Source organism: Gossypium hirsutum, chromosome D11, assembly GCF_007990345.1.
Source record: "Gossypium hirsutum isolate 1008001.06 chromosome D11, Gossypium_hirsutum_v2.1, whole genome shotgun sequence".
In the NCBI taxonomy this organism is placed as follows: domain Eukaryota; kingdom Viridiplantae; phylum Streptophyta; class Magnoliopsida; order Malvales; family Malvaceae; genus Gossypium; species Gossypium hirsutum.
Window position 1 is genome coordinate 34270586 of NC_053447.1, and position 25471 is coordinate 34296056.

The 25471-nt window shown below is 31.0% G+C and overlaps 2 protein-coding genes and 1 long non-coding RNA gene across 4 annotated transcripts in view; 2 read left to right on the forward strand and 1 right to left on the reverse strand.

Annotated features, from left to right (window-relative positions):
* The first annotated feature begins 833 nt into the window (after positions 1-833).
* On the forward strand, positions 834-7582 carry LOC107913453 (ABC transporter G family member 1). Of its 2 annotated transcripts, none has more exons than XM_016842034.2 (8): positions 834-1218; positions 3889-3971; positions 5162-5626; positions 5725-5811; positions 5898-6020; positions 6107-6301; positions 6383-6469; positions 6563-7582. In XM_016842034.2, the coding sequence occupies exons 1-8, from the start codon at positions 924-926 to the stop codon at positions 7247-7249; spliced, it is 2022 nt and encodes a 673-aa protein (XP_016697523.2). In that variant the 5' UTR covers positions 834-923; the 3' UTR covers positions 7250-7582. The 2 variants fall into 2 exon arrangements, with proteins under 2 accessions (XP_016697523.2, XP_040959987.1); XM_041104053.1 differs by lacking the exon at positions 834-1218 and adding an exon at positions 2093-2267.
* A 5109-nt stretch (positions 7583-12691) lies between these two features.
* Positions 12692-14110, forward strand: LOC107911411 (uncharacterized). Its single transcript, XR_001687875.2, has 2 exons — positions 12692-13510; positions 13603-14110. It is a non-coding gene; the product is annotated as an uncharacterized lncRNA (long non-coding RNA).
* Positions 14111-14685: 575 nt separating this feature from the next.
* The window catches only part of LOC107911153 (uncharacterized), a 49312-nt gene continuing 38526 nt past the window's right edge, over positions 14686-25471 (reverse strand). The window contains exons 4-6 of the mRNA XM_041104295.1: positions 16245-16406; positions 15392-15576; positions 14686-15313 (exon numbers count right to left, since the gene is read on the reverse strand). Coding sequence (XP_040960229.1) covers positions 14819-15313; positions 15392-15576; positions 16245-16406 — 842 coding nt within the window. The 3' untranslated portion in view covers positions 14686-14818. The remainder of the gene's footprint in view (positions 15314-15391; positions 15577-16244; positions 16407-25471) is intronic.

Here is a 25471-nt window from a genome sequence, read left to right on the forward strand (position 1 = left end):
AGTGGATGTCTATCAAGATCAAGATAAGTTTTGATGTACTTTAAATTCTAATAGTCATTAGAAGTAAATTGCTACTTTATTTATACTTCTTATGCTTATAAATAGAGACTTTAAAAAAGTTTTGTAAATATTTAGATTGATCAATAAAATACGTTTTCTCTTTGCTTTTTTCATTCTCTTTGTTCTTTATTTTCTATCCTTTTTATTTTATAACAAATATAAATATAAACATAGATTTTTAAAATAAAAAAATAAATGGACGAATCTAAAATAAGCTTAAGTTAATTATTTACAAATATAAATAATTTTAAGTAAAATTTTAAACTCACATTTTAAATTAGAGGTCACTTAACAAAATATAAAAGGTATTAATATTGTAGTTAAATCCGATTGGGACACAGCCCTCAACACCTCTATCCCGGACATCCTCATTGCCGGCGGCAGCAACAGATATTATATAGCTGGAATCAACCCTGGAGTGTTGGGATAGAGCAAAAAGATTTTGGGGTGATTTTATCCACGTGTAACCTTTTTCTCATCTCACTAATTTAATCTATCCCCTCTCAAAATTCAAACTTGCGCAGCTTACAATTACGTTTCAAACTTACAGAACTTATAGATTCACCTAATCAATATAATACGTTTAACGTTTCAAACTTTGCAGAGATTTAAATATTTCTATTAATTTAAAAACAATTAAAATTTGCTTCTCGATAGGGATTTCTGCATACTTTTAACCTAAAATCACCAATTCTACATTTGTCTGCTACTAGCAGTGTATATAATATTTTCCAAAAATTATTCTTTAGTTGGAAAGTCTTGCATCTTCACGTATACGTAAACATAAATACACTTAATAACTAAGGATGGGCAGTAGCTTCACTCAATCTCTTCTCATTCATTAACTTAGTCCAGTATTCAGCATGTCATCTCAAAACCATCACCCTGAAGCAGCTGAGAATGACAACTTGGAGATTCAAAGCATGGTTTCTGGACAAATCGATTCCTACAAGGAAGCGGCGTCTTTCAGGATTGAGATGGAAGCAGGTGATGGCGTTTTCTTGACATGGACTGATCTTTGGGTGACTGTTTCTGGGGGCAGAAAGGGAAGCAGGGCGATCTTACAAGGGCTCACAGGATATGCTGAGCCAGGGAAGGTGTTAGCCATCATGGGACCTTCAGGGTGTGGCAAGTCAACCCTTCTTGATACACTGGCAGGTCATATTTTTATCTTTACATCTTTGCTACCCTTTTCTATTTTCATTTTCCGAAAATCGGAATATCCCTCACTTTGACTAGTTTTTCACGACTTCTGGTTGAAGATAATAGTAAACCTACAAATAGTTTGTGTCAGAACCGCTTGACCATAGCCACTAGCCAACGGGAATTGTCGATGGGATCGGTCACCTCTCGAAAATTAAAACAGATAGAGATATGATACAGTGGGTAAAAATTAGGTAAATTATTAAAATAGTTATATTTATTTGACTTAAATTATATTTTAATTATTTATATTATTATATTGTAATATTTTAGTCACTGAATATTAATTATCGTTATTGATATAACGGTAAACTGATATAGTACGTTAAATCATCTTTCAAACGAAAATTTTAAATTAAATTATACAATTAATTTTTATATTTTTTTGTTTTGAACCATTTAATTTTTTTTCTATTCTTTCAGCTTTCCTCTCTTTTTTATTATTATTTTCTATTCTATTCTCCTCCCTTCTTTCTTTTTTTAATGTAGTTTTTTTATATTTTTTATTTGTTAAAACTAATCCCTATACTTTCTTTTGAACAATTTGATTTTTTTTCCTTTTATTTTTCTCTCTTCTCATATTCTTCACTGCAGAAATATAATTTTTGCCCACCAAAAAACGAAATCTTTGTTTCTTTCACATGATTCTTAAATTAAATTTGACTCAAAATTGAATATCAAACATTCTTAAACAACTCGATTTGAATATAACTTAATTTTGAAAGTAAAACTAGATCTAACTAATCAATATAAAAAACCATATCCTTAACCAAATCTAAACATAAATTGAATTCAACAAATTTTCCTGTTTCCAAACTTTTACAAAATCGTGTAGATTATTCCTTTCATTTTCTTTTATTTTCTGACAAATAAAATTAAGCAAATGATAAAATTGATCTAAGCCTTCTTAGATATTCCCAAGCAAGCTTGATTGAAAGTCGAGCATGGATGAACCGAAGAGAGAAATGGAGCATGGAACCAAACTGGTTTAGGTAAAATTGAGGGTAAGTTTCGTATAATGGTTGTTTTAGTCATTGAGAGTGTAGAGCTCATTTGAAGAATCTATGAAATAACGTAGTTTTGAAAGGGTGAGAATATTGTTAGTAAGATAAATAAGGTGGTCGTGGGGGTTGGTTAGGAGGTTAAGTGAATGGGCTTGGGAAACTTTGTTGAGGGCGGACTGCCATAAGTCACAATTGGTGAGGCCTTCGAGTGAGGCGAGCTTGTTGACTAGGTCATTGAGAGCGATGATGGACAATGAGGGTTTGTAATTGTGAGGTGAGAATATGTGAAGCAAGTTCTATTTTGGTTTCAAATTTTGCCTTTTCTTTTTTCATAAACATAAAAAAAAGTTTTAACAAATGGAAAATATAGAAAAATTATGTTAAAAGAGATGGAAAACAGAGGAAAACAGAGGGAGAGGCATAAAATAATGAAAAATAAAGGAAAAAAAAGGAAATTTAAAAGAATATAAAAGAAAAAGAATTAAATTGCTCAAAATGAAAAAAATATAGAGACCAATTATATAATTTAATTTAAAATTTTTGTTTGAAATGATGATTTAACGTGCAATGTCAGCTTACAGTTAGATTGTTAATGACAATTAATGGCTCGGTGACTAAAATGTCAGAACACGTTAAAGTAAGTAGCTAAAACGTAACATTTCAAACGTAAGTGACTAAAATATAACCTGAGGTAAACAAAAATGACTATTTTGATAGTTTACCTGTAAAAATAATATGGATTTGTTTGTAGGAGAGTTAGATTAAATTCTCCTTTATTTAAAAAAAGAAAAAAGAAAAAGAAGTAAATTAGTCTATAACCTTAGATTAAAAAAATTAACTTTTTTATTAAAATTTTTATTTATTTTTACTATTAAAAATTGATTCTTATACGACAGTATGAAGTACATGTGGCACATTATACGTAATTATCTGATTATTTTATCTTTTACAGTAGTTTTTAATAATGGAGATAGATTAAATTTTTAACAAAAAATATTATTTTATTTTTTAATTTAATTTTATTATCTGATTATTTTATCTTTTACAGTAGTTTTTAATAATGGAGATAGATTAAATTTTTAAGGAAAAATATTATTTTATTTTTTAATTTAATTTTATTATTTATAAATAAATAAAATAAAATGTAAAGTTATTTTTAATATAAAGACTACCATTATAATTTTACGGCTCTAGTCTTGTTTGTGTGTATAAATTTAAAAGGAAAACGATATGTTATTTGAGTTGTAGTATGAATGCTATGATATCACGTTGATGGACATTGATTGATTACTAAATCTAAGAATTTTATACGGGGCCGACGAAAAACAAATAAATTATAAAATTGGAAAAGTCAAATATTTTTATTATTTAAATATGAAACATTTCAAAAGTTGAGGAAGAATAGGAAAGGGATGGAGCATGCCTGATGCCCCCCCTCCCACGTCGCTCTTTATATCAAAAAATATATGGGTGTGCACCGAAAGTAAAATGTTAGATCCTGTTTATCTCCTATAAAGTTATAAAATAATTAATGTTAATATCATGGTACTTCAACTTTGCCTGCAAACTGCTTCTTTAGTAAGGTTGGATGATAAAATGATAAAAAGTGTTTGATTGGCAGGAAGACTACTAAGTTCGCGTATGCATCAAACAGGGGAGATCCTAATTAATGGTCGCAAGGAAACACTTGCTTTTGGAACTTCGGTATGGAAATTATTTACCAAGAGGATTTCTCTTTATTCCATGTTTTCATTTTTATTGTAGGATGGTTTATTATTATTTTTATTCCATATTTTTTGCTATTCTGACGGTAGATTTCAAAAATAGAGCTAATAATAAAATGTTTCAAAAGTAAAATTGATATTTTAAATATTATTTTTTAACATTTATTTTCCTATCACTTTTCCACAAATTGGGTATTAAAATATAAAGTAAAATAATTGAAAGTGGTGGACTTTTAAATTATTCTACTTAAAAAAAAAACTCTGTTAAATTTCTTTCAATTTCGAAGTTGAGCAAATTGATTCTTCTCAGAAAATTTAAAGTAATTTAATTCTTATCAATTCTAAAAGTGAGCAATTAAGGAAAATTAATTACGACATTAATGTTTTCCATCAATTGTACATGATTTTGATTGATATAATAACAAATTTAGCCCAAAAAATTAATATATTCTATCAAATTAGTCATAATTTAACAAATTTATACAGCAAAATTTGTCTAAATGTGTAAATATTTAGGTTAAATTTATCGATTTTTTAGAATTAAAAAAAATGACAAAATATATAAACATCGAAGGCTAAATTTGTTATTATATCAATCAAAATTATGTACAATTGATAGAAAACATTAACATCGTGATGAATTATCCTTAGTTGCTCACTTTTGAAATTAAAAATGATTAAATTGCTCTAGTTTTTTTAAGAGAACCAATTTGCTCAATTTCAAAATTGAGAACGACTAGAAAAATCTTTTTATCTTCCTTTTTCAGAGTAAAAATATGTTGTCCAAGCAAGGGGGCTTAGTTTTCCTTCCCTTTTAACCAATCCAAACATGCTAGTAAGGTATTGAACTTGAATACTCAATAACCTAAATCCTCAACCTTGTCAATAAAAATAAAATTGCATATTTTTCTTTTACTATCTTACCTATAATTTTTATTTTTTCAAAAAGTACTGCAAAATTTTTATATTATTTTTACTTCTTTCATAATAATGTACTGGTTATTATTGAATTTGTTGGCTGATAAACCTTATGTTATATGTGTTTACATGCCATATATTTGTTATAGTAGAGTTATTTGTATTTTCATATAACAACTTGGGAATTATGACTTTCATCAAAGCATGCCTAAGAAAATCACTAACCAACATTTTTTTAATGTTCAATATTAGGCTTATGTTACTCAAGATGATACTTTAATGACAACGCTTACAGTAAGGGAAGCTGTTTTCTACTCAGCACAGCTTCAGCTGCCTGATTCCATGTCAATATCTGAAAAGAAAGAAAGAGCTGAAATGACAATCAAAGAAATGGGGTTGCAAGATTCCATGGACACCAGAATCGGAGGGTGGAGCACCAAAGGACTTAGTGGTGGACAAAAGCGGAGAGTCAGCATTTGTATTGAGATCTTAACATGGCCCAAGCTTCTCTTTCTTGACGAGCCCACTAGTGGACTAGATAGTGCAGCATCCTACCATGTCATGAATCGGATTGTGAAACTAGCTCACCAACATGGAAGGACTATAATCGCATCCATTCATCAACCTAGTAGTGAAGTTTTTGAGCTCTTTCATAATCTTTGCCTTCTTTCCTATGGCAAAACAGTCTATTTTGGTCCTGTTTCAATGGCAGAGATGGTATACATAGATCTATCTTTCAAATATTCGTCCAAATTGGCAACTAATTATGACTGGTTGATGATTTTTTTTCTTTTGAAAACTAAACTTGTTTCTAGCTTTTTGCTACAAATGGCTTCCCATGTCCACCTTTAAGGAACCCATCAGATCACTATCTTAGAACAATCAACAAAGACTTTGATGAAGTAAGTATCTGATACTTTTCACTCAAAGTATAAACTATGCAATTGATAAGTTAATTAGCAATTTTTGAATTATTGGTGTTGATTAGGACATAGAGCAAGGAATAGGTAGCAGTAGCACAGAGGAAATCATTGATACACTTGTTAAGTCTTACAAGTCATCAGAGATATGCAAGCAAGTTCAGCATAACGTATTAAAGATATCCCAACAAGTATGCTTGTTTTAAACTTAAGTCTTAAAGAGACTTTAACCCAAAAAAGCCTATTACTCTAACTTGTATGGGTTCTTTACTTGCAGAAAAGAGGGCCTCTAGAGAAGAAGGGAAGTCAAGCCAGCTTTATTACCCAAAGCATTGTTCTTACAAAAAGATCTTTTATTAATATGTATCGTGATTTAGGCTACTACTGGCTTCGCTTTGCAATCTACATTGCATTATGTTTATGTGTTGGGACTATATTCCATGATATTGGCTTAACCTATGGCTCAATTCAGGTAACTTGATGACATATTATAAACTATTCCATTATTTAGTAAAGATAATGTAAACGAATTACCAAAACTTCGGATTTTCAGGCTAGAGGATCCATGCTCATGTTTGTTGCGGCATTCTTGACTTTCATGGCGATAGGAGGATTCCCTTCTTTTGTTGAAGACATGAAGGTACTACTTTTTTTTTCAATGTCTTCACCATTTAGACACTTACGTACATGCTTTATTAGTTTTTGACATTTTTCCCCTCTTCACCAAAATCAGATCTTTGGCCGAGAAAGACTAAATGGACATTATGGGGTTGGAGCATTTGTCATTGGAAACACAATTTCATCCATTCCTTACTTATGTTTTATCTCTTTAATCCCGGGAGCACTAGCCTATTACCTGGTTGGACTTCAAAAGAGTTTTGATCACTTTATCTACTTTGTCATATTGCTCTTCACTAGCACGATGCTGGTCGAGAGCATAATGATGACTGTTGCAAGCGTTGTGCCGAATTATCTCATGGGAATCATTACAGGAGCTGGTATTCAAGGGATAATGATTTTAAATGGCGGTTTCTTTCGGTTGCCTGACGACCTCCCAAAACCAATCTGGAGGTACCCCATGTACTACATTGCATTTCACAAGTATGCGAATCAAGGATTCTACAAGAATGAATTTGAAGGATTAAGTTTCCCTAACAATCAAGTTGGGGGACCTCCCACCATTACTGGTGATGAAGTCTTGAGAAGCTTTTGGCAAGTTGAAATGGGATACTCTAAATGGATTGATCTTGTAATCTTGTTTGGCATGGTGGTTGTATACCGTCTCATGTTCTGGGGAATTATTATCACAGTTGAAAAGATTAAGCCTCTTATCAAGGATTATATGGCGGCCTCTCCTAAGAAATCAAGTATGATATTAGAAAACCCTTCCTCTATTTCTTCACAATTAGAAATGCTTTGAAAGGTTGCATATTAAGTATTTATATTGTTATGACTTTGTCTAGGTTTGCAACTCAATAGAACCTAACTACTCTCCTTGTTTGAAATGAACACCAATTTTATGGTTTTCGTTTACGATGTCCATTGGCGTGGACTAATATGAAATAACTTGGACCTTTCTAGTTACAAAAGCAATGTATGAGACGATAAATATCCACTGTTTAATCAGAAGAATTTGTATACCGAAGTGGTATAAATGGTATATGCGAACAAAGTAATCAATTGTATTGTAAAAATCTGTATTTTTTATTTTTATAATATTGGGAAAGGAAAAAGATGACAATGTTTAAATTTATGTTATGTAAGCCAACTTTTTGCCACTCCACCTGTGATGACTGAGGCAATTTTGTCATATTTCCTGGTGTATTTTCCTTCAGTACTATAGGATGACCAAGTAAGGCATTAATAACTTTTGTATTAAAATTGTACTCATGCCCCTCAAGTATACTTGCATATAATGCTTAGACTTGTTATCTACAATACTCTTTAGCAAATTGAAGTAGAATTCTTGGACAATATCAGCAACAAAGGCTTTGCAAGCGTGACAATTTTCAAAAGATGTGTGTGGAGCCAAGCAAGTGAAGCAAACCATATCTTTCAAACTATTCACTATCTATCACATGTTAAACATCAAGGTTTCTCTTTGACACAAATTTCCACCTTTTCTTAGCTTCATTGTTCAGAAAATCACAAGGCTTTACCTTGACATAATCGTGGTCATGCTTTGATCGTGTCTCTATTTTTCACTTGCTTCGAGTGATAGGCCTGTAATCTTCCATTGGTTGTTTTCCTTCCATCTTTTACTCTCGGTTCAGCCAATGTCTCGCTAGCAGCATAAGTATGAAAGCTTGCTGGTAAGTCAAATTCAGTTTGTTTTTCATCTCCTTCTCTTATTCCCTGCTTTGTCCCACTTTCTGTTTGAAAACATGTGGGATCAGTTAACTAGACCTTTTATCATACAGCTTCTCTTCATCAAATTCTTCCCCCGTGTTTCTCACTGAGTCTTCCTTATCTTTCTCTATTTATTTCTTCATCTCTTTCTTCCTCAGGATCCTTGGAGGAAGATTCTTCTTCATCTTTATCGTTTTCCTCTATTTGATCATTTGTTGGAATAGGTGTCTCATCAAGTTCATCTCTAGGTTGTTTTTCACTTGATGCTTCAATATCTTGTTCTGTTAGGGAGTCCATCAAACGATCAATCTGCTCATCCTGGGCATCTTGATCGATCGATGGAAGACTTTCTTTCACAGTTTTGTTGGTCTCCAAGGTAGTTGTTTCATTCTTAGATATCTCCATGGGAGTGGAGGAACTCCCTTCTTTTTTTTTTTTTGCAGCCCGTTTTACTATGGCATCGATAACAAGAGTGTTTGAACTTCTTGAAGAAACAAGGAAAAACCCTTTAATACCGCCTCCTAAATTTTGGTTGGAGATTATTTAATTATTTGTTGCTTGCTCACTATAATCTCTTTAACCCTGGTGGAATTCAGCTTGAAGTATGTGGAATATGATCTCCATATTTTTTGGCACCGTTATTGCGTACGAGATTTATTTCTTCATGGTGACCATGATTCTTTTTGCTCACTTGCAGCCTGCCTCTTGTCGAGTATTGTGTTCTATGGTCCCTGCATATATTTAATTTTGTGTCGGCGGGTATGGTACATTCGAAATCAATATCACCATTCTAATGTTGTCCCATATTTAAGCTTTGCTACAGATTGGTGTAAGATTTTTCTCGCAGCTTCTAAGCTGCCATTGCTAAATTTTAATTCGTATATAATGGTTCCTAGATGGATTGAACCATCAGTTGGGTGGTGCAAATTGAATGTTGATATTGGAAGGGACTTGCGCATTAAGTGATGTGAATGTATTGACATGGTGCCACGATCCGCCAACTTGTATTGGTCTTTGGCTTTGTAATGAATTTATTTAATAATCATTTGGATGCATTCATTTTGATGAGTAACTTTTCTAACGAGGGCATCTGTTTTTTAATTAAAAAAAATGCCAAAACTTTTTAGCACCCTTGCTTAGGATTGGAATGTATATTAATGCTTCATAACGTGTACCTATATCAACCTGCATATCTCACAAGCCATTATTTAAAAAAACAAAAAAGAACATGTTTAAGAGGATGTCTCAAAACACATTTTTATTCGAGATTAGTTTAGCAATTTTAATCAGTTTAGAGGACACGTAAAGAGAAAGCGTTGGAACGGGAATGGGGAAGTCAACATCGTTGAGTGGATCGAATCATCAGATTTATGGGAACCACTTTGTACCATGTGATTCTCATACGTAACCTCCCTATGACAACTCTGCAGCAACCAGATTGCACATTAATATCCAGCTTTTCCTTTCCAGATTATTACTTATAGTCCATTTAGTCTCTTTATTTTATTTATTTAAAATTAATTTCTTTACTTTGTTCATTTTCAATTATATCATTAATTTTTTCGTTATTTTCATTAAAAAAAAGTATAATCATAAAATTAGCTCTCAATTTTTTTAACTTTTATGCATTTAAAAAAAAAACCTATATTTCACAAATTTTCATGGGATAAGAAACTATGCTAAATGAGATAAGAGGAACATTAAGATTATGCCATATTATAAATAAAAAATTAAATTATAAAATTTATATAAAATCTAAATATATATATATAAATTAAAAAATAAATAAAAATATTAGAAACATAAAAATATAAAATTAATAAAAAAAAGTATATATACCGAATAAAGTATATCCACTTAGTTTAAATTTCTTGTTAACAAAAAAAATTCCTATTTTTCTTAGATCTACAAGTTTAAATCCATCATCCTCTTCTTCAAGATGAAACCCAATCATCTTCTAGAAAAAACATAAAAATAGTTCTCCAACAAATAACCACTTTGGTTTCCAAAATAAATAAATAAATAAAGCTTTAAAATTTTTGAAGTGTCTTGGAGTTTTGGTGGTTGGAAGTTTGTTTTTATTGTTTGCGGTGGGTGTCACCCTGAAAACATTTTTTGGCTTTTGAGAATTCATCAAACTCTTTATTGCTTCCGGCTGTGTGGGGAGGGGGCAAATTTTGAGTTTATTTTTTCTCTTCAATTCTAAGAACAAATTCATTAGTTGATCGCATGCTTTTTCTCTTTTTCTTTTCTCTTCCATTTTGTAATGGCGAAAGGTTTTCTTTTTTCTTTTTTTGGTTTTCTTTGGGGCGGGGGCTAAGAGAATTTAATAAATAAATTTGATCAATTTTTTTGAATTTTGAAAATGATGCTTTAAACAATTAGAAAATAGTTAGATTAAGAAAGAACAAGAAAAGAAAGGCTAACAACCATGAGATTGTTTTCCGACCAAATCTAATAGAATTAAATAAGAAATGTGACTTATCCGATAAAAAAAATTAGGGATTTTAAAAATAGGGGCTAAATTAACAAAAATGACAAAGATTAAGAGCTATGTGATTATACTTGATTTTTTAAAGAGAGGTAATGCAAAAAGATTAACTAATTGAAGTGTCATTTGAATGTCAAAAGACAATGGATGTCGACACTCAAAATATTGTAAGGATGCATTCGTTCAAGGAATGCAAGATTATATTTGAGAATAAGATTATAGGAATGTAGAATTAGTTATAGAAAGTAGGATATATTACATTTTCATATCATACTTGGTTTATTTGGCAAGAATGTAGAATTTTGATGTTTAGAAGCATATATTACTAAATTGTACTTATTATAGATCTATTTTTAGAAGTTTAACTCCTTTAATATTTTTTAGCTTTAATTTCCATAAAATTATAATAAATTCTTATTTTTATTAGAATTTATATATTACTAAGTAACTATATGATTGAAATAAATTTATAAATTCTAATTCTAATAATTATAATTGCATCATAATCATAATTAATATATTAATTATAATTATAAATTATAAAATCAACTGTTTCGCTGTTAAGCAAAAGAGAATTTTTATTTTTAATTGGAATTAAATTTTATTCGGAAAAAAAGACGAAACAGATTAGAATTATAAAAAATGATGGGTTCATTTGAAATTTGGGATGATCTAAAGAATACTTATATTTCGGCATTTTAACACGAATTGTGAATGCGAGAATGTTTTGAATCCAAATAGCGGAGGTAGGGCATTGGCCCCCTTTACTAAATGAGGGAATTGTCTTCTAAGCCCTCGCATAAATTAAAACATTAAATTTAAGGTTGTTTTTTTATCCATTCGGAACAATTGCATTTTTGGTCCCTACGGGAAATGAGAAAATTAATTTAATATTTTTGTAACACATTTTTTAGTTTTGGTCCTCAAAAATTTTATAATTTTATCTTCATCTCTTATAAATTGACTTCAACCTTTAATCCAAATGAAATAATAATAAGGATAAACTAAACGCTGCTTAAAAGCAATCATTAACAAATTTTAAAGCTAAAATTTCAAGATCCCTGAACTGGTATTAATTTTTAATTTTATTGTTGATGATAAACTGCAAGAATACGTCTCTGCCAACATCTTTATTTTTCTTCTCTTTAGGAGTTATAAGTTTTAACTCTGCGTATAAAACACTGAAAAAAGAGAGCTTAGTTTTGTTGTGTTTTTTGGGGTATGTTATGTTACTGTTTGCTGAAGAATGACTAATGGGGGAGGCATCTGATTAAAAAGCAAAGAATCGCAGCGACAAATCAGGAAAAATAGAGATAAGAAAGCGCTGGAAAAAAATAAATCTCACAGCACCCCCTGTCGGTGCACATTACTTGGAAACTCGGCCACAGCCAGCCACTGCTAAGTGCCAATTTTTCTGAGTTTCACGCGTTGCTGTGGCACGTCTCCAGTCACGAAACTACCTGATTCGTTCTGTAATCTGTAAACGAATATCTCTTCTTTTTTTGTTGTTTTAAAATATAATATATATTTCTTGGTTTTTTTGGTTAAGAAGATTAGCATTCTCCGGTTATGGCAACTTTTTCTAGTATCTGGATTGGAAGTTCACAGTTCCAGGTTAAAGAAATGGCAGGGTTGGATATGGTGCTAAGCAGATCAGTTATAGTCTGTCAATGCCAAGTGGAGTCCATGGTGAAGTGGGATATGGATTGAGCTGTATTTTTATAAACTATAAAATATATAAGAAACAAAATTAGTCCTCAAAATTTGACATACAAAATCCTGCTCTTGAATGCACCTGAGGCACCAAATCTTCAAAGGACATGAGAGGCCAAGCCTATGATATCTTTTTCTTTTATGATATGAAAACTTAGTACCGTATTTATCAATAACAAAAACATACGAATTATAAAATCATTTTTAAAAGATGAAATATTCGAATGTGAATTCAGATTTAAATCCCAGCACCAACTATGCTTCTTTTTTCTTTTTTTTTTTACTTTCAAACTGCCCCCTTTTTTATAAGTATATGCATATTGGCAGTGTTACATTTAATTTTCTTTTTGTTTTGTTCCAAGTGATTTATATTCCACATAATGAAAATGAAAGATTGAACAAGTCAGAGTCAAACCCATGATAATATACAAATAAGAAACACACTTGGGATTCAAAAGTGAGTGATGGAGTGGAGTCTGCAGTTATTAAATGCTGAAATAACTATCCACTGCTTCCCCAGCTTTCAATTTTCAACCAAAAACTCAGACACGATCCTTTCGCTTTCTCAACACCTACCAGCAATTGCACCTCCAATCAATCCAAAGATTAAAAAAAAAAAAAAACAGTAGGCCAATTGGGGTCCCCTTCCATTGTGATGTGGATTCTCCCAATTGTGTGTTGTTCCTTTCACTATCTCTCTCTTTCACACATTGAGGTCACACCAGCAAGTACCACCCACATTACCCCCCAATTTATTAACCCTTCTCTTCCTTCACCATTCTCATCGTAGCTACCCAACAGTTCCAAACCCAGTTCAGTTTTCTCTTTCCCTTTCCCTTTGCCTTTGCAGGGGCAGGGGTCAGATTAATTTCCTGTTCAGATTTCAATTCATATTTTTTGTTTCTTGGTTTCTGTTCAAAGCTAGTTTTGGGAGCCAATACTGTGATATTACCGCGACTGACTTCATGGTTACATGAAATGAAATAATCCCTTCATGATGATTGCCACTTCACTTTTTACTTCCCCCTCCTTCACACCTCTACTTTACTTATTATTTCCCTTTGCTTTCTTCTTCTTTCTCCGGTCTCTTCCCTTCGCCACCTGCAGTCTTCAACCTCCCCTGATCGGGTTAGCATTCAACCCCCCCTCCCATCTCTCTCTCTTTCTTTTCCATATATTAATATTTCAAATAATGGTGATATTGGGTTTTTCTTAATTAGGGACTCTCTTTTGTGGAGAAAATCAGGCTGGGATCAACTCCTCCGAGCTGCCATAACAAATGCAACGGATGCCACCCTTGCATGGCAGTCCAAGTGCCTACAATACCCACCCACAACCGGTTTCAACCAGGTTTGAGCAAAGCCATCAGTAATTCCATGCGGTTTTTTCACCCATCAACTAACCAATACTCCAATTACAAGCCTCTTGGATGGAAATGCCGCTGCGATGATCACTTTTACAACCCTTGAACATATCATAACCATTTTATATTAAAGGTTTGGAATTACTGTTCATTGGTTCCAAGCTTCTGTAAACCCTATTTCACCTCTTTTTCCCTGTTAGGATCTAAAATTAAATTGTTTAACATGGGGGGTTTGGTGGGTCGCTGGGATTCTTTGCAGATTTTCACCATTAAATGTATAATATAAAAATAGCCATGTACAGATAAGTTGCAACAAACCCGTGAGTTTTTATCGTTAACAATATTAGATATCATGTTTATATTTACATTAGTAGATTTAAATTAAGAAATATTTATATTTTTTCTTAAAAAAGAAAGAAAGAAAGAAATGTTTACATTTTTAACATCACCTGGTGAAAGTTTACAAGTGTGTTTATCTAATACTAAAATTTATTTTAGTACCTTTAATATTAAAAAGATTATTTTAATCTCTATATGTTTAGAAAGTTTGGTAATTTAATTTATTTTTATTGCAAATGAAATGATATAATTTAACAATGGTTGATTTGATATTAAGAGTCTGTTTGATTGCCAGTAAAATGTTTTCCGTAAAATGATTTCTGGAAAATGTTTTACTTTTCTGTAATGTGTTTGATTGAATCTGTGTAAAATATTTTCTGCTGTTTGACAGATTTCCTGAAAATATTTTTCGAAAAAGTTGTTTTTACATATATTAATATATATTAATAAATTTTTATATTTTAAATTGTTTTTACATATATTGCAATGATTTATTTATAATAATACTCAATTATTAAGCTACAATATTAATCGTTATAAATTGAAAAAAACTAATATCAAATAAATTATTTGTAATTGTGTTAAAAAAATAAGTATTGAATAATTATAAATTGCTTCGAAACCACAATGAGTACTAAAAACAATATTATCCAAATACATAATTAGTAGTACACCACATAGTAACAACATTGTCCAAGTACATAATATTACACCACATAAAAGTATCAATATCTTCAACCCTGAAAAAATTTTTGAAGCCAAATTTTTCTATGGTTCTTACTTTTAACTGAAAAAGCTTTGGCCTCGGATTCATGACTCACTAGATAATCAAACACAGAACACAAGAAGTCATCATCAAATCCTTCTTCCTCTATCGACATCACTTGTTTGTAAAGCTGTGATGTCTTATCGGCAGTAAATTGATCCAAAGCATTAGCAATTTTGCCAAGTTGTTCACCCACAAATTTAATTTGTTCATCAACGACACTTTCTTGACCACTTTTTCTTTTACGTTTGGATGTGCCAGATGAAGATACATTTGTTCTTACCTCTTCAGCCTCTTCATTGTCACAGTCTACAGGCATTGAATTTTCATTACCATCATCCAAATCTATGTCAGCAAATGTTATGGCAAAACTCCCTGTTGCCATATCTTTGCCAACAACCAAAGCCATTTCATCATAATAATCAATGCTTTTATTCAAAAATGGTTCATACTTCTTGTGTGCCTGTTAGATATTATACACAATTAGGATAACAAGTAAAAAACAATTAAAATATACTTAACATATATATACATATATTACCATCACTGCTGCATCATATGTCGCTCTATCACATGTGATCATTTTCATGCTATCATCCCATCCAAAACCACTTTCACCTCGAATTTTGCATATAATCTGCCACTGGTTTTTTACTGTCCTCAAATGATTTTCCACATGCTTTGCATCGCATTGGACTTGGAATCTTTCAGAAATGGCGTCGGTAACTCAATTAATAGAAACTGCTTTGAAAGTATTAGAAGGCTTATTTCCTTTTCAAGCCTCCTCTGCTAGAATTTCAAGGAAAACATGTTTCATCGATTTTGTCCACCTGAATTGCTTGGAGGTCCCTTCTTTGTTGCCCTTACCCATTCTACATTAAATAATTGTCATTGTCAATAATTTCAATATCCAACAAGCTTAAAACATAATATTAAATACAATATCCAACAAGGTTAAAACATAATCAATATCTAACAAATTCAAGACATATATCAAAATCCAACAATCTAAAATTTCAATATCATTATCCAACCAACATTTACAAAAAAAATTATACTAAAACATACATAACATAGAGATAATAACCCTAAGCCCTAAATATACCTAATATTTCTAGTCATATAATCAGTCCACATAGTTTGTGCAATTTCATCTCTCTTAGCAGACCATTCTCTTACTTCTTGTCTTTCTTCTCGCTCCGTGAGAGTTTGTATTATCGAATCAGACTCAGACACCTCGTATAATCCTTGATTAAGTAAATCACTAGGATCAACTCCCATTATATGATTATGAATGATACAACAAGCCAAAACTATATCTACTTGAGTTTGAAAATTCCAAAATGGTTCAGCATCTAATGCACGAAACCGTTTCTTCAAAATCCCAAAAACACGTTCAACAGTGATCCGTAATGATGAATGGCGAAGATTAAAGAGTTCCTTTGCATTTTTAGGCCCTTCAGCACCAAACTCTTTTAAATGATATCGAACACCACGATATGGGGTAATACATCCAATTCGGATGCCATATCCAGCATCAGCAAGATAATATTTACCTACAATTTTACAATATATAATTAATACTAATAAACTATGAGCTTACTAGAACTATTTGAGATAAATATTACCTTCCGAAATTCTTAATCCTGTTGGGCGCGAAAGTGCATCACTTAAAATACGAGAATCATGTGCACTACCTTCCCAACCAGCTAGAACATAGGAAAATTTCAAATCAAATGTAATGGCAGCCAATACATTTTGTGTTGTCCCCCCTTTACGGCTACGAAATCTTCCTTGCATGCTAGGTGGAACAGATGCACGAATATGAGTTCCATCTAATGCTCCAATACAATCTTTAAAATAAGGATAAAACCTTGGATTGTTTCTAATTTCACTAGGAGTTGACTCATCACGTAATCTAATAACTAGTCTATACAATTTCAAAATAGCTCTCAATACAACCCTAAAGTAATGGTGAACTGTCTAAGTTGATCTATAATATCTAGATCCAACCACTCGAAACCTTACATTATGACCAATTATATGTAAAAATATAACTACTTGCTCCCTAATATTGACAGATTTAGACGATTGTAACAAATTATTCGTACTAAGAATATCACATAAATTAAAAAAGGCGATCGGTCTCATCCTTATCACATCAATGCAATGCTGGTCACCACTATATAAAATACTATTAATATAGTTTTCTCTTTCATAATCTCGATTCACACGAGGGCGAGAAGCAATTTCCTTCCTAGTTTCTAATTTTTTAATCCAAAGAGCCCCAAAAGCTAAAACTGAAGCCACGACTCCGACAATTGCCATTTGATGTTGATTACGATTCATCTACACAAAATAATGCCACACAGATATATGATCACTACTACAAAAGATGCAAGATTTTCATAAGATCACATAAAGTTACCATGACTAAAAGTGCATACATACATATCAAGCTAATTATAATTGCATAATAATTTTTTGAAAGTAGCACTTAAAATATATTGATCATAGTTAATACAATACTTCAATTGGTGCAAGATTTTGTTATATATTATTAGGTTATCTTTCATGTATAATTAATTAATTAATCACGAATTTGAATGGGAAATTTGAATGGAATTCATTTAAAAATCAATATATTATTAGGTGCAATACTTTAATATTTAACATATTATTTATAAAAAATATACATTAACAGAAATTTGATTATTTAAGTATTGTTTTTTATTGCAAAAACATTATTAAAAATGGTGATGCCTCTTTTTTAAAATATAAAAAAATTTAAAATTATAAATTGCTATCAAGTGTGTTTTCTTTTTTTATTTCGAAATTTAAACAAAAAAAATTTGACAATGTTATAAAATTTTTTATTTCTATTTTTTATAATTTTTAAAATTAAAAATTGATTACTTTTTATAAAAAAATAAATAATGTTTAAGTGCACTGCTATAATTGCTATAATCTCAAATGTCCATCATGATTTTGTTTGCTCCATTTTCAGCATGAGAAGACTGACTGGACAAAGCTAGTACTAAATACTACCACATGTGTGTATATATATATTTCGGACATAACTAACAAAAATATCAGTCCCTAAGATGCCTATAGATGAGTTATTACTAGCTTCCTGATTTCTTAAATCAAAATCTACTTGAAAAGTTAAAAACAAATTTGATTTTGGTTTATCTGTCATTTGCAAAAGTTTTGAGACTTTCCCATTTCTAACTTCATCTTTTCTTTAATTCTGAGTCTTTGAACTGTGAAAAAAATGGTGGGGTGCATGAAGTCATAATTTAGAGATAAATTGGCACGTGACAGTCGCCATAACTAAATTCTTTCCCTCCTGTTCATATTGTATATTCACTACAATCTCTTTAATGGAAATTTAAGGCATGTTTGAATTCAGATAGCAAATGAATATGTATCACACCTAAACTTCCAAATCGATATCAATGTGTAATATTTAAACAACATTTCCTTATATTTTAAAGAAAAAAACATAATTCCTTGCCATAAACTCTATATTACTACATATATTTAAATATATAACATGGAAACTTGGGAAAAGGTCATTGTTCCCATAAACTTATATTGTTCCCCATTGGTTATTGGCTGTCTTGTTCGTTAATACCAGCTTCTGTGCTTGCATTGCACCAAAGATTATTACCACTGACAACATAATAATAACAACCTAAACCCAGACCTTTTTAATGCCAATTCCATATGCTATAAATCATGCCAAAATTACCAAAATTCATGACATATGCACATATGTATTTACCTACCATCAACCAAATATAACAGCTCATCATTGCCATTTCCCAAATAATATGTAAACAAATTACAGTAAAAATGTAAATCAATAATAAACCATACCCAAACACATCCAACAACCATGCTTAATTCACTTGAACCGAATTATAACAACCACAAATGCATATTATACCAAATCATAAATCAAGCACACCACAAACATATAACAACCACAAATGCCATGCCATTGGCAGACCAGAATCAAGAAAGAAGACATTCCAAAGATAAAACCTTGGACCAACCTCTTATGAAAATATCAACCAAGGCCACCAACAGGAGTAAGAATGCTGAGGTAGAGGCTAGGACAGTAAGACCTATACAGCTGGAGGTCAAGCATAGAAAGAAATTAGAACAGCTAGAAGCAATAAAAAATCAAACACAAATCATTAATGGTTTAATTTAATGGATTGAAATTACAATATATCAATACTTGTATTATATGGTGTGAATCATGCTTCAAACAGAAGAAAATTGCAATCTATGATTGAATGCTAATTGTTTGCAGACAAGTAGGGTCGCATAAGGAATCTCAGAAGTTATTGCAGGATCAGACATGATATCCAAAAAAATCCAAACTAACTTTTGCAGTAGAGGAAAAAAAATTTCTAAAAGAAATAAAAAAGTTTTGTGAACTCATTTGGGGGATGAAATGGGACAGTAGAGACTGGCCACCGTAGTTGACTTTCTTACTAATTCTATCAATTACTAATTCTAAACAAGAATGTTATGGATGCTTAATTTTTGTAGTAAGAGAAAAAAAAACAAATACCAATTAATTTGCAACGTTACTATAGTAAAGCATACATGGATGCAGAGAACCAAAGTGCAATTAATTTGTAAGTTAAAAACAAGTTACTATAGCTTATGACAGGAAATGCTTGTAGTTTTGTGCAAATTGCAGTTGTCACATTTATGATAATGTGCTTGGTAGCAGGGAGGGTCCAGTGCAATGAGGACTCTCTCCCATACCACTAACCCACCTTAATAACACTCCTAGAATTTGGCATTATCCTATTCAGGTTCTTGGGTCACTTTCAGCCACAACAGGGTAAACCAACACTATGGGAGTTGGATTCAGACCAACACTACAGTGTTGGAAGGCATGGCCCTAATCTTCTTAACGAGGATGCAGGGTATATCGAGTGTCCAAATTGCTAATATATTTTATACCAAATTTCTAGTTCCATTGGTTTTTCTGAGACTACAACGTATTGTCAAATTTCAAGATATGATATGCATATGCTAAGCACTATTTATGTTTGATTGTGAACAAACAATTTTTTTGGATTTTAACCAATCTACAGACCTGTTTTGCCATACAACAATGCAAATAAATATACAGTTTGCAGGTAGGTTCAACAAGCTTGACAATAGCAAGATATGAAATCAACACCTTGCATTACCCAATTTTCGCGCATAAAAACCTAAAACCCTTTTACAATCTAATCAGTGTCAACAATTACTGAACAATGCACTAACATTCTCTTATGAAATGAAACCAGACACAAGTTCGAATTTTAGAGGTTGAAATTTCCCAGAAATGAAGGATATCAACTATTTGACTACGAGTCTTTGTGCTGTGTATCATACCAGGATAAAAGAAAATCAAATTGCAACCTCAACATCAAACAAATGGAGTGAAAGTGAAAAAAAAAATTATAGAAATATCGGGACAGAAAATACAAACCCAGCAAGTCTTTTTCGACAAATTGAAAATAAAACCATAAAAAATCAAATAATGTCTGAAATTTCCCACAGATCTGACGGAAATTGGAGTGGAGATAGCAAAAATAAATGATGGTCGGAAACTGAGCACGTTTGGATCGGTAATCTGGATGGATACGGAGAAGAGGGAACTGAGGAAATGAAAGAAAACTGCGATAATTGAAGAGGGAACTGAGGTAATGAAGGAATGAAGGACTTCTTGGGGGGTTAGTGGAAAATCGATAAACAGAAGCAGTGTTTTCTACCGGAAATGAAGGAAGGAATGAATGAGGCGATAGAGAGGAGAGCACGGAAAATGTCTTACGGAAATTGAAAGGGTAAGACATTTTCCCTAAAATGTAACCTAATTTCCCGTGCTTTGGAGTTCATTTTCCAAATGGAAAATGTTTTCCGCCAATCAAACGCTGGAAAAGGCAGAAATGATTTTCCGGAAAATCAATTCCGCCAATCAAACAGACCCTAAATCAAACATTAAATAAAATAAAAAAAGTTAAATAATAATTTTAAAGAATAAGAATTAAGAAATTAAATTTTCTTTTACCCTAAATTATCTCTGATTCTTTTTTTTTTTGCACTTATATCTTTGTAATTTGGTTAAGGTTAATCGCCTTTAATGCCATGTCTAATTAAGTTACTCCATTCCACTAACGATTAAGTTAATATATGGAAATATTTTCAAATATAGAAGAATTAAAAAGAAATCAAAATTTGAAAGCATTATATTAAAGAAATATTTATAAAAGCAGGGCAGCTCATGTAAAATGGATAAGTCTGTAATCGTACAGATGGTTACGCCGCTAAACTAAAGCAGAGATTCTACAACTTCGTTATCTCAGTTGTGTTGTTCCTTTGGCTTAGCTTATTATATTTATATGTATATATATTTTGAGATAGTAAAATATCAGAACTTATTTAATAATTATTTTAAAATAATTGTATGAATTAATTGAATTTAAAAAAAAAATTGGTTGAAAACGATACCAGTTGAATTTTATGAGAGAAACTGAAAAGTACAAAAAAAAAAGCATGCCCTTAAAATTGCTAGACTAACAAAATAGAAAAAAAACTAAGATTTCGTTTGGTAGAATAAAAATAAAATTGTAAAGATAAAAAATTGAATGGATAGAAAAAGTAGAAATATAAAAATATATAATATTTCTTTTAATAAGTGTATTTGGTAGGAAGATGAAAAAAATGAGAGAATGTATTTTTTTTTCATCCATTACTTGGTAAAGTTGAAAAATGAAGGTAAAAAAAATAAAACATTTGAAAAATACATAATTTCAAATTAATATATGTATCTCATTCATTTTCTCTCTTTTAATCATTTCAATTTGAAAAAGTTGATTTTTAAGTACCAGGATGAAAAATAATCATCCCTTCTATTTTATTTCATCTCACTTTTTTTTTTCCCTACCAAACATATTCAAAATTTATTTTCTTTTCACTTTTCCATTCTCTCCTCCCATCATTTCACTTTTTCAGCTAACCAAACACAATTTAAAAAAACTTTCTAGTTCTCTCCTCTAATAACGCAAAGAAATCCTGCTAGTCTTCATCACAATTCACCAAAACTCCATAAGTAGTTGTAGATTGAAAATTTAATGGTGAAAAAAATAACATGCAATTCGTTCCTGCCATGGAATCATTGTATGTCCGAGCAATCCAGAGTCATTTCTAAGAGTACGTTTGGTTCACTTTAATGGAATAGAGCTGTAATTGAATAGAGCTCTAATGGAATAAAGCTGTAATCAGTAATTCAATTATTTGGTTGAATGGAATGGAATAGAACTATAATAGTATTCTTCTATTTGGTTGAATGGAATGATGTTGTAATAGCATAAGGAAAAAAAACTAAAATGACTAGAATATCCTTAGCAGAATTTTTTTAGGTAGATGATTATTGTTATTGTTATTAAATTTTAATAAGATTATTATTAAAAATAATTTAAGAAAAATAATAAATAATTTAACCATATTTTAACATAATTATTATTAGGGTAAACTACACCTATGGTCACTTTTGTTTACCTTAGGTTACATTTTAGTCATTCATGTTTGAAATGTTACGTTTTAGTCACTTACATTATCATGTTGTAACATTTTAGTCACTGAGTCGTTAATTGCCGTTAAATGGTGTAACAGTAAGCTGACTTGGCACGTTAAATAATCATTTCAAACCAAAAATTTAAGTTAAATTATACAATTGATCCCCATATTTTTTTCGTTTTGAGCAATTTATTTTTTTTATGTTCTTTAAACTTTTCTCTCTTTTATTTATTTATTTTCCATTCTCTTCTGTTTCTCCCTCTATTTTCCTACCTTCTCCATTTCTTTTAACATATCAGGAAGTCGAATTGGCTGTGAAAAATGAAGCAAAAAGTCAAAAGTCATCATTGCCTATAACCAAAACCCATAAACCCATACCATGCTTCTTTTTTCACTGCCAATTCGACTTCCTGATATGTTAAAAGAAATGGAGAAGGTAGGAAACTAGAGGGAGAAGCATAAGAGAATTAAAAAGAAAAATGAAAAGTTAAAATAACATAAAAGAAAAAAAATTAAATTGTTCAAAGCAAAAAAATATGGGGACCAATTGTAAAATTTTTGTTTGAAATGATGATTTAACGTGCCACGTCAGCTTACTGTTATACCGTTAACGACAATTAACGACTCCGTGACTAAAATGTTACAACGCGATAACGTAAGTGACTAAAACATAACATTTCAAACATAAGTGACTAAAATGTAACCTGAGGTAAACAAAAGTGACCATGGGTGTTGTTTACCCTTATTATTAAATATAATTTAATAAAAATAATATATAATTTAATAAAATTCTTAATATAATTATTATATGAATTAAATAATAATAATATATAATACTATAAAAATAATATATAATCTACTTTATTATTTTTAAACTGCAATACATATTTAATATGCTAAAATATCATTAGTGAAACAAATAATTTAATTATTCTACAATAAAAAAAATATTAGAAGTAATAAATAACTTGAGAATTATATTTCACATCCAAACATAATATTCATATATTAACAAAAAGTTACATGATTTCATTAGTTTATATGTCATAATCCATATGTTATAAAATTTTACAATATAAAAAAGTTACAACATTGTAATGACATTCTATCATGTCATTATACAATCCAAATATTACAAACACAAAAAGTTATCAAAATATCATCAACACAACCATGATTTTTAATGGTCAGTAAGAAATTTTCTGACCCATTCCAATCGCACAGAAGGAGGTAAACTAAAGAAAATGAGCATTTGCGTTAGATGATTTGGAATTTTGCTTAATGTTCGATAGCGCTCATCCTCAGTTAAACCTTCTACTTCACATAATGTTGGATATAATGTTAGAGCTCTTTCTTGAATGGTCATTTCTGACTTTTGTTGAATTAGCACTTCGGAGGCAATACTCCTACTGATTTCAACGCCAACGGTCTGTATGTTTTCCGCCAATAAAGTGGCAGCATCATGAAATGAAGTAGAAGAAATATGATCACTTGCATTAGAATTTTTTTTTCTTCTTTGAAAATGTGGAATCACCTTGGTTTCTAGCTGGTTGCGATTATGTAGCTGAAAGATCCATGTCATCCAAAGAAACATTAGCTTCGCATCCATAGAAATCGTTTCTTTCTTCATGAGTATTTGTAGTAGCTACATCCTCAACATCTATTTCTTCAATAATATCAGCGGCTGTTTGAGCATTTTTCCTAGTGGCTCGATCTTTTGCGTAGATGGCAGTAAGTTGGTCATAATAAGGGAAACTACGATGTTTGAATTGACCGGTTTCTTTATGACTTTATAAAAATGAAGAATTCATATTAGATATAAGTTTGGTCAAAATAAGATAATAAATACTTGAAATAATTCTTACATTTATATATGAGTTCCACACCGCATCTTCAGCAACAACAAGCTGCCTATGCTAATCCTAACCAAAACTGCTGTTATTTTTTCCACTAAGCATGTCATAAATGATTGACCAATCCCTTTTCAATGTTCTAATCCTTGATTCAAGATTAACTTTAGCCTTCAACATGGCATTGGGTAAAACTTTTTCTAACATTTTTTCTATTTCATTTAAATAATAGGCTTTGAATCCCGTATCAGCATTGAAGGTTCCAACATTGTGCAAGTCGACCATACAGGCAACCAACGCAGCATCTTCTTCTGGAACCTATTTCCTTTTGGTTCCTTGAGAATTTTGGGAAGAAACACTTGATTGTGAAAAACCTGACATAACTATCTTAAGAAAAAAAATTAAAATTAAGTTCAATATTATGAATCAACAGGTCAACATTTTATAAAATTATAACACATGATAAATCAAAAGAAAATAAATTATAATTCAACAAGTCTAGTACAATACAAAAAAAATTCAAACACCACCAAAGTTTTATAAACTAGATACATGAAATAACATAAACAAATTAATGTTTACTATTTTTACCCTAAACCTAACTAATTTCTAGATGCTTGCCATTCATTGAATATTTGGTTGGCTAGTTCTATCCTACAAGTAGCCCATGCATCTGATCGATGAATATTTATGATATTCGGTTCATCGTCATCTATCACATTACTAGGTAATCCTTCTCCCAACTCCGCTTCAATAGGATCAAGACTCATATAGGTTCGAATAAAATTATGGAGCAAACAACATGCAATAATGATTCTATTGTGCACCCTCACAGGATAGAATGATGAACTCCTAAGTATTCCCCAACTAAGTTTTAATAACACAAAGCATCTTTCAATAACATTACGTGCTAAAGCATGTTTCATATTGAAAAATTCTTCTAAAGTACTTGGCTGGTAACCCTGACGCCACTCATTCAAATGATATCTTTGTCCTCTAAAAGGTGCAAGAAATCCCTCACAGTTTGTGTATCCAGCATCAACTAGATAATAACAACCTATAAAAAAACTATTTGTCATGGTTAATTTCCCAAAAAATATAATCTTAAATATTAATTCAAAGTCCTCTAATTTTGCACTTTACCATGAGGAACTTTTAGTCCATGTCTCCTACTAATG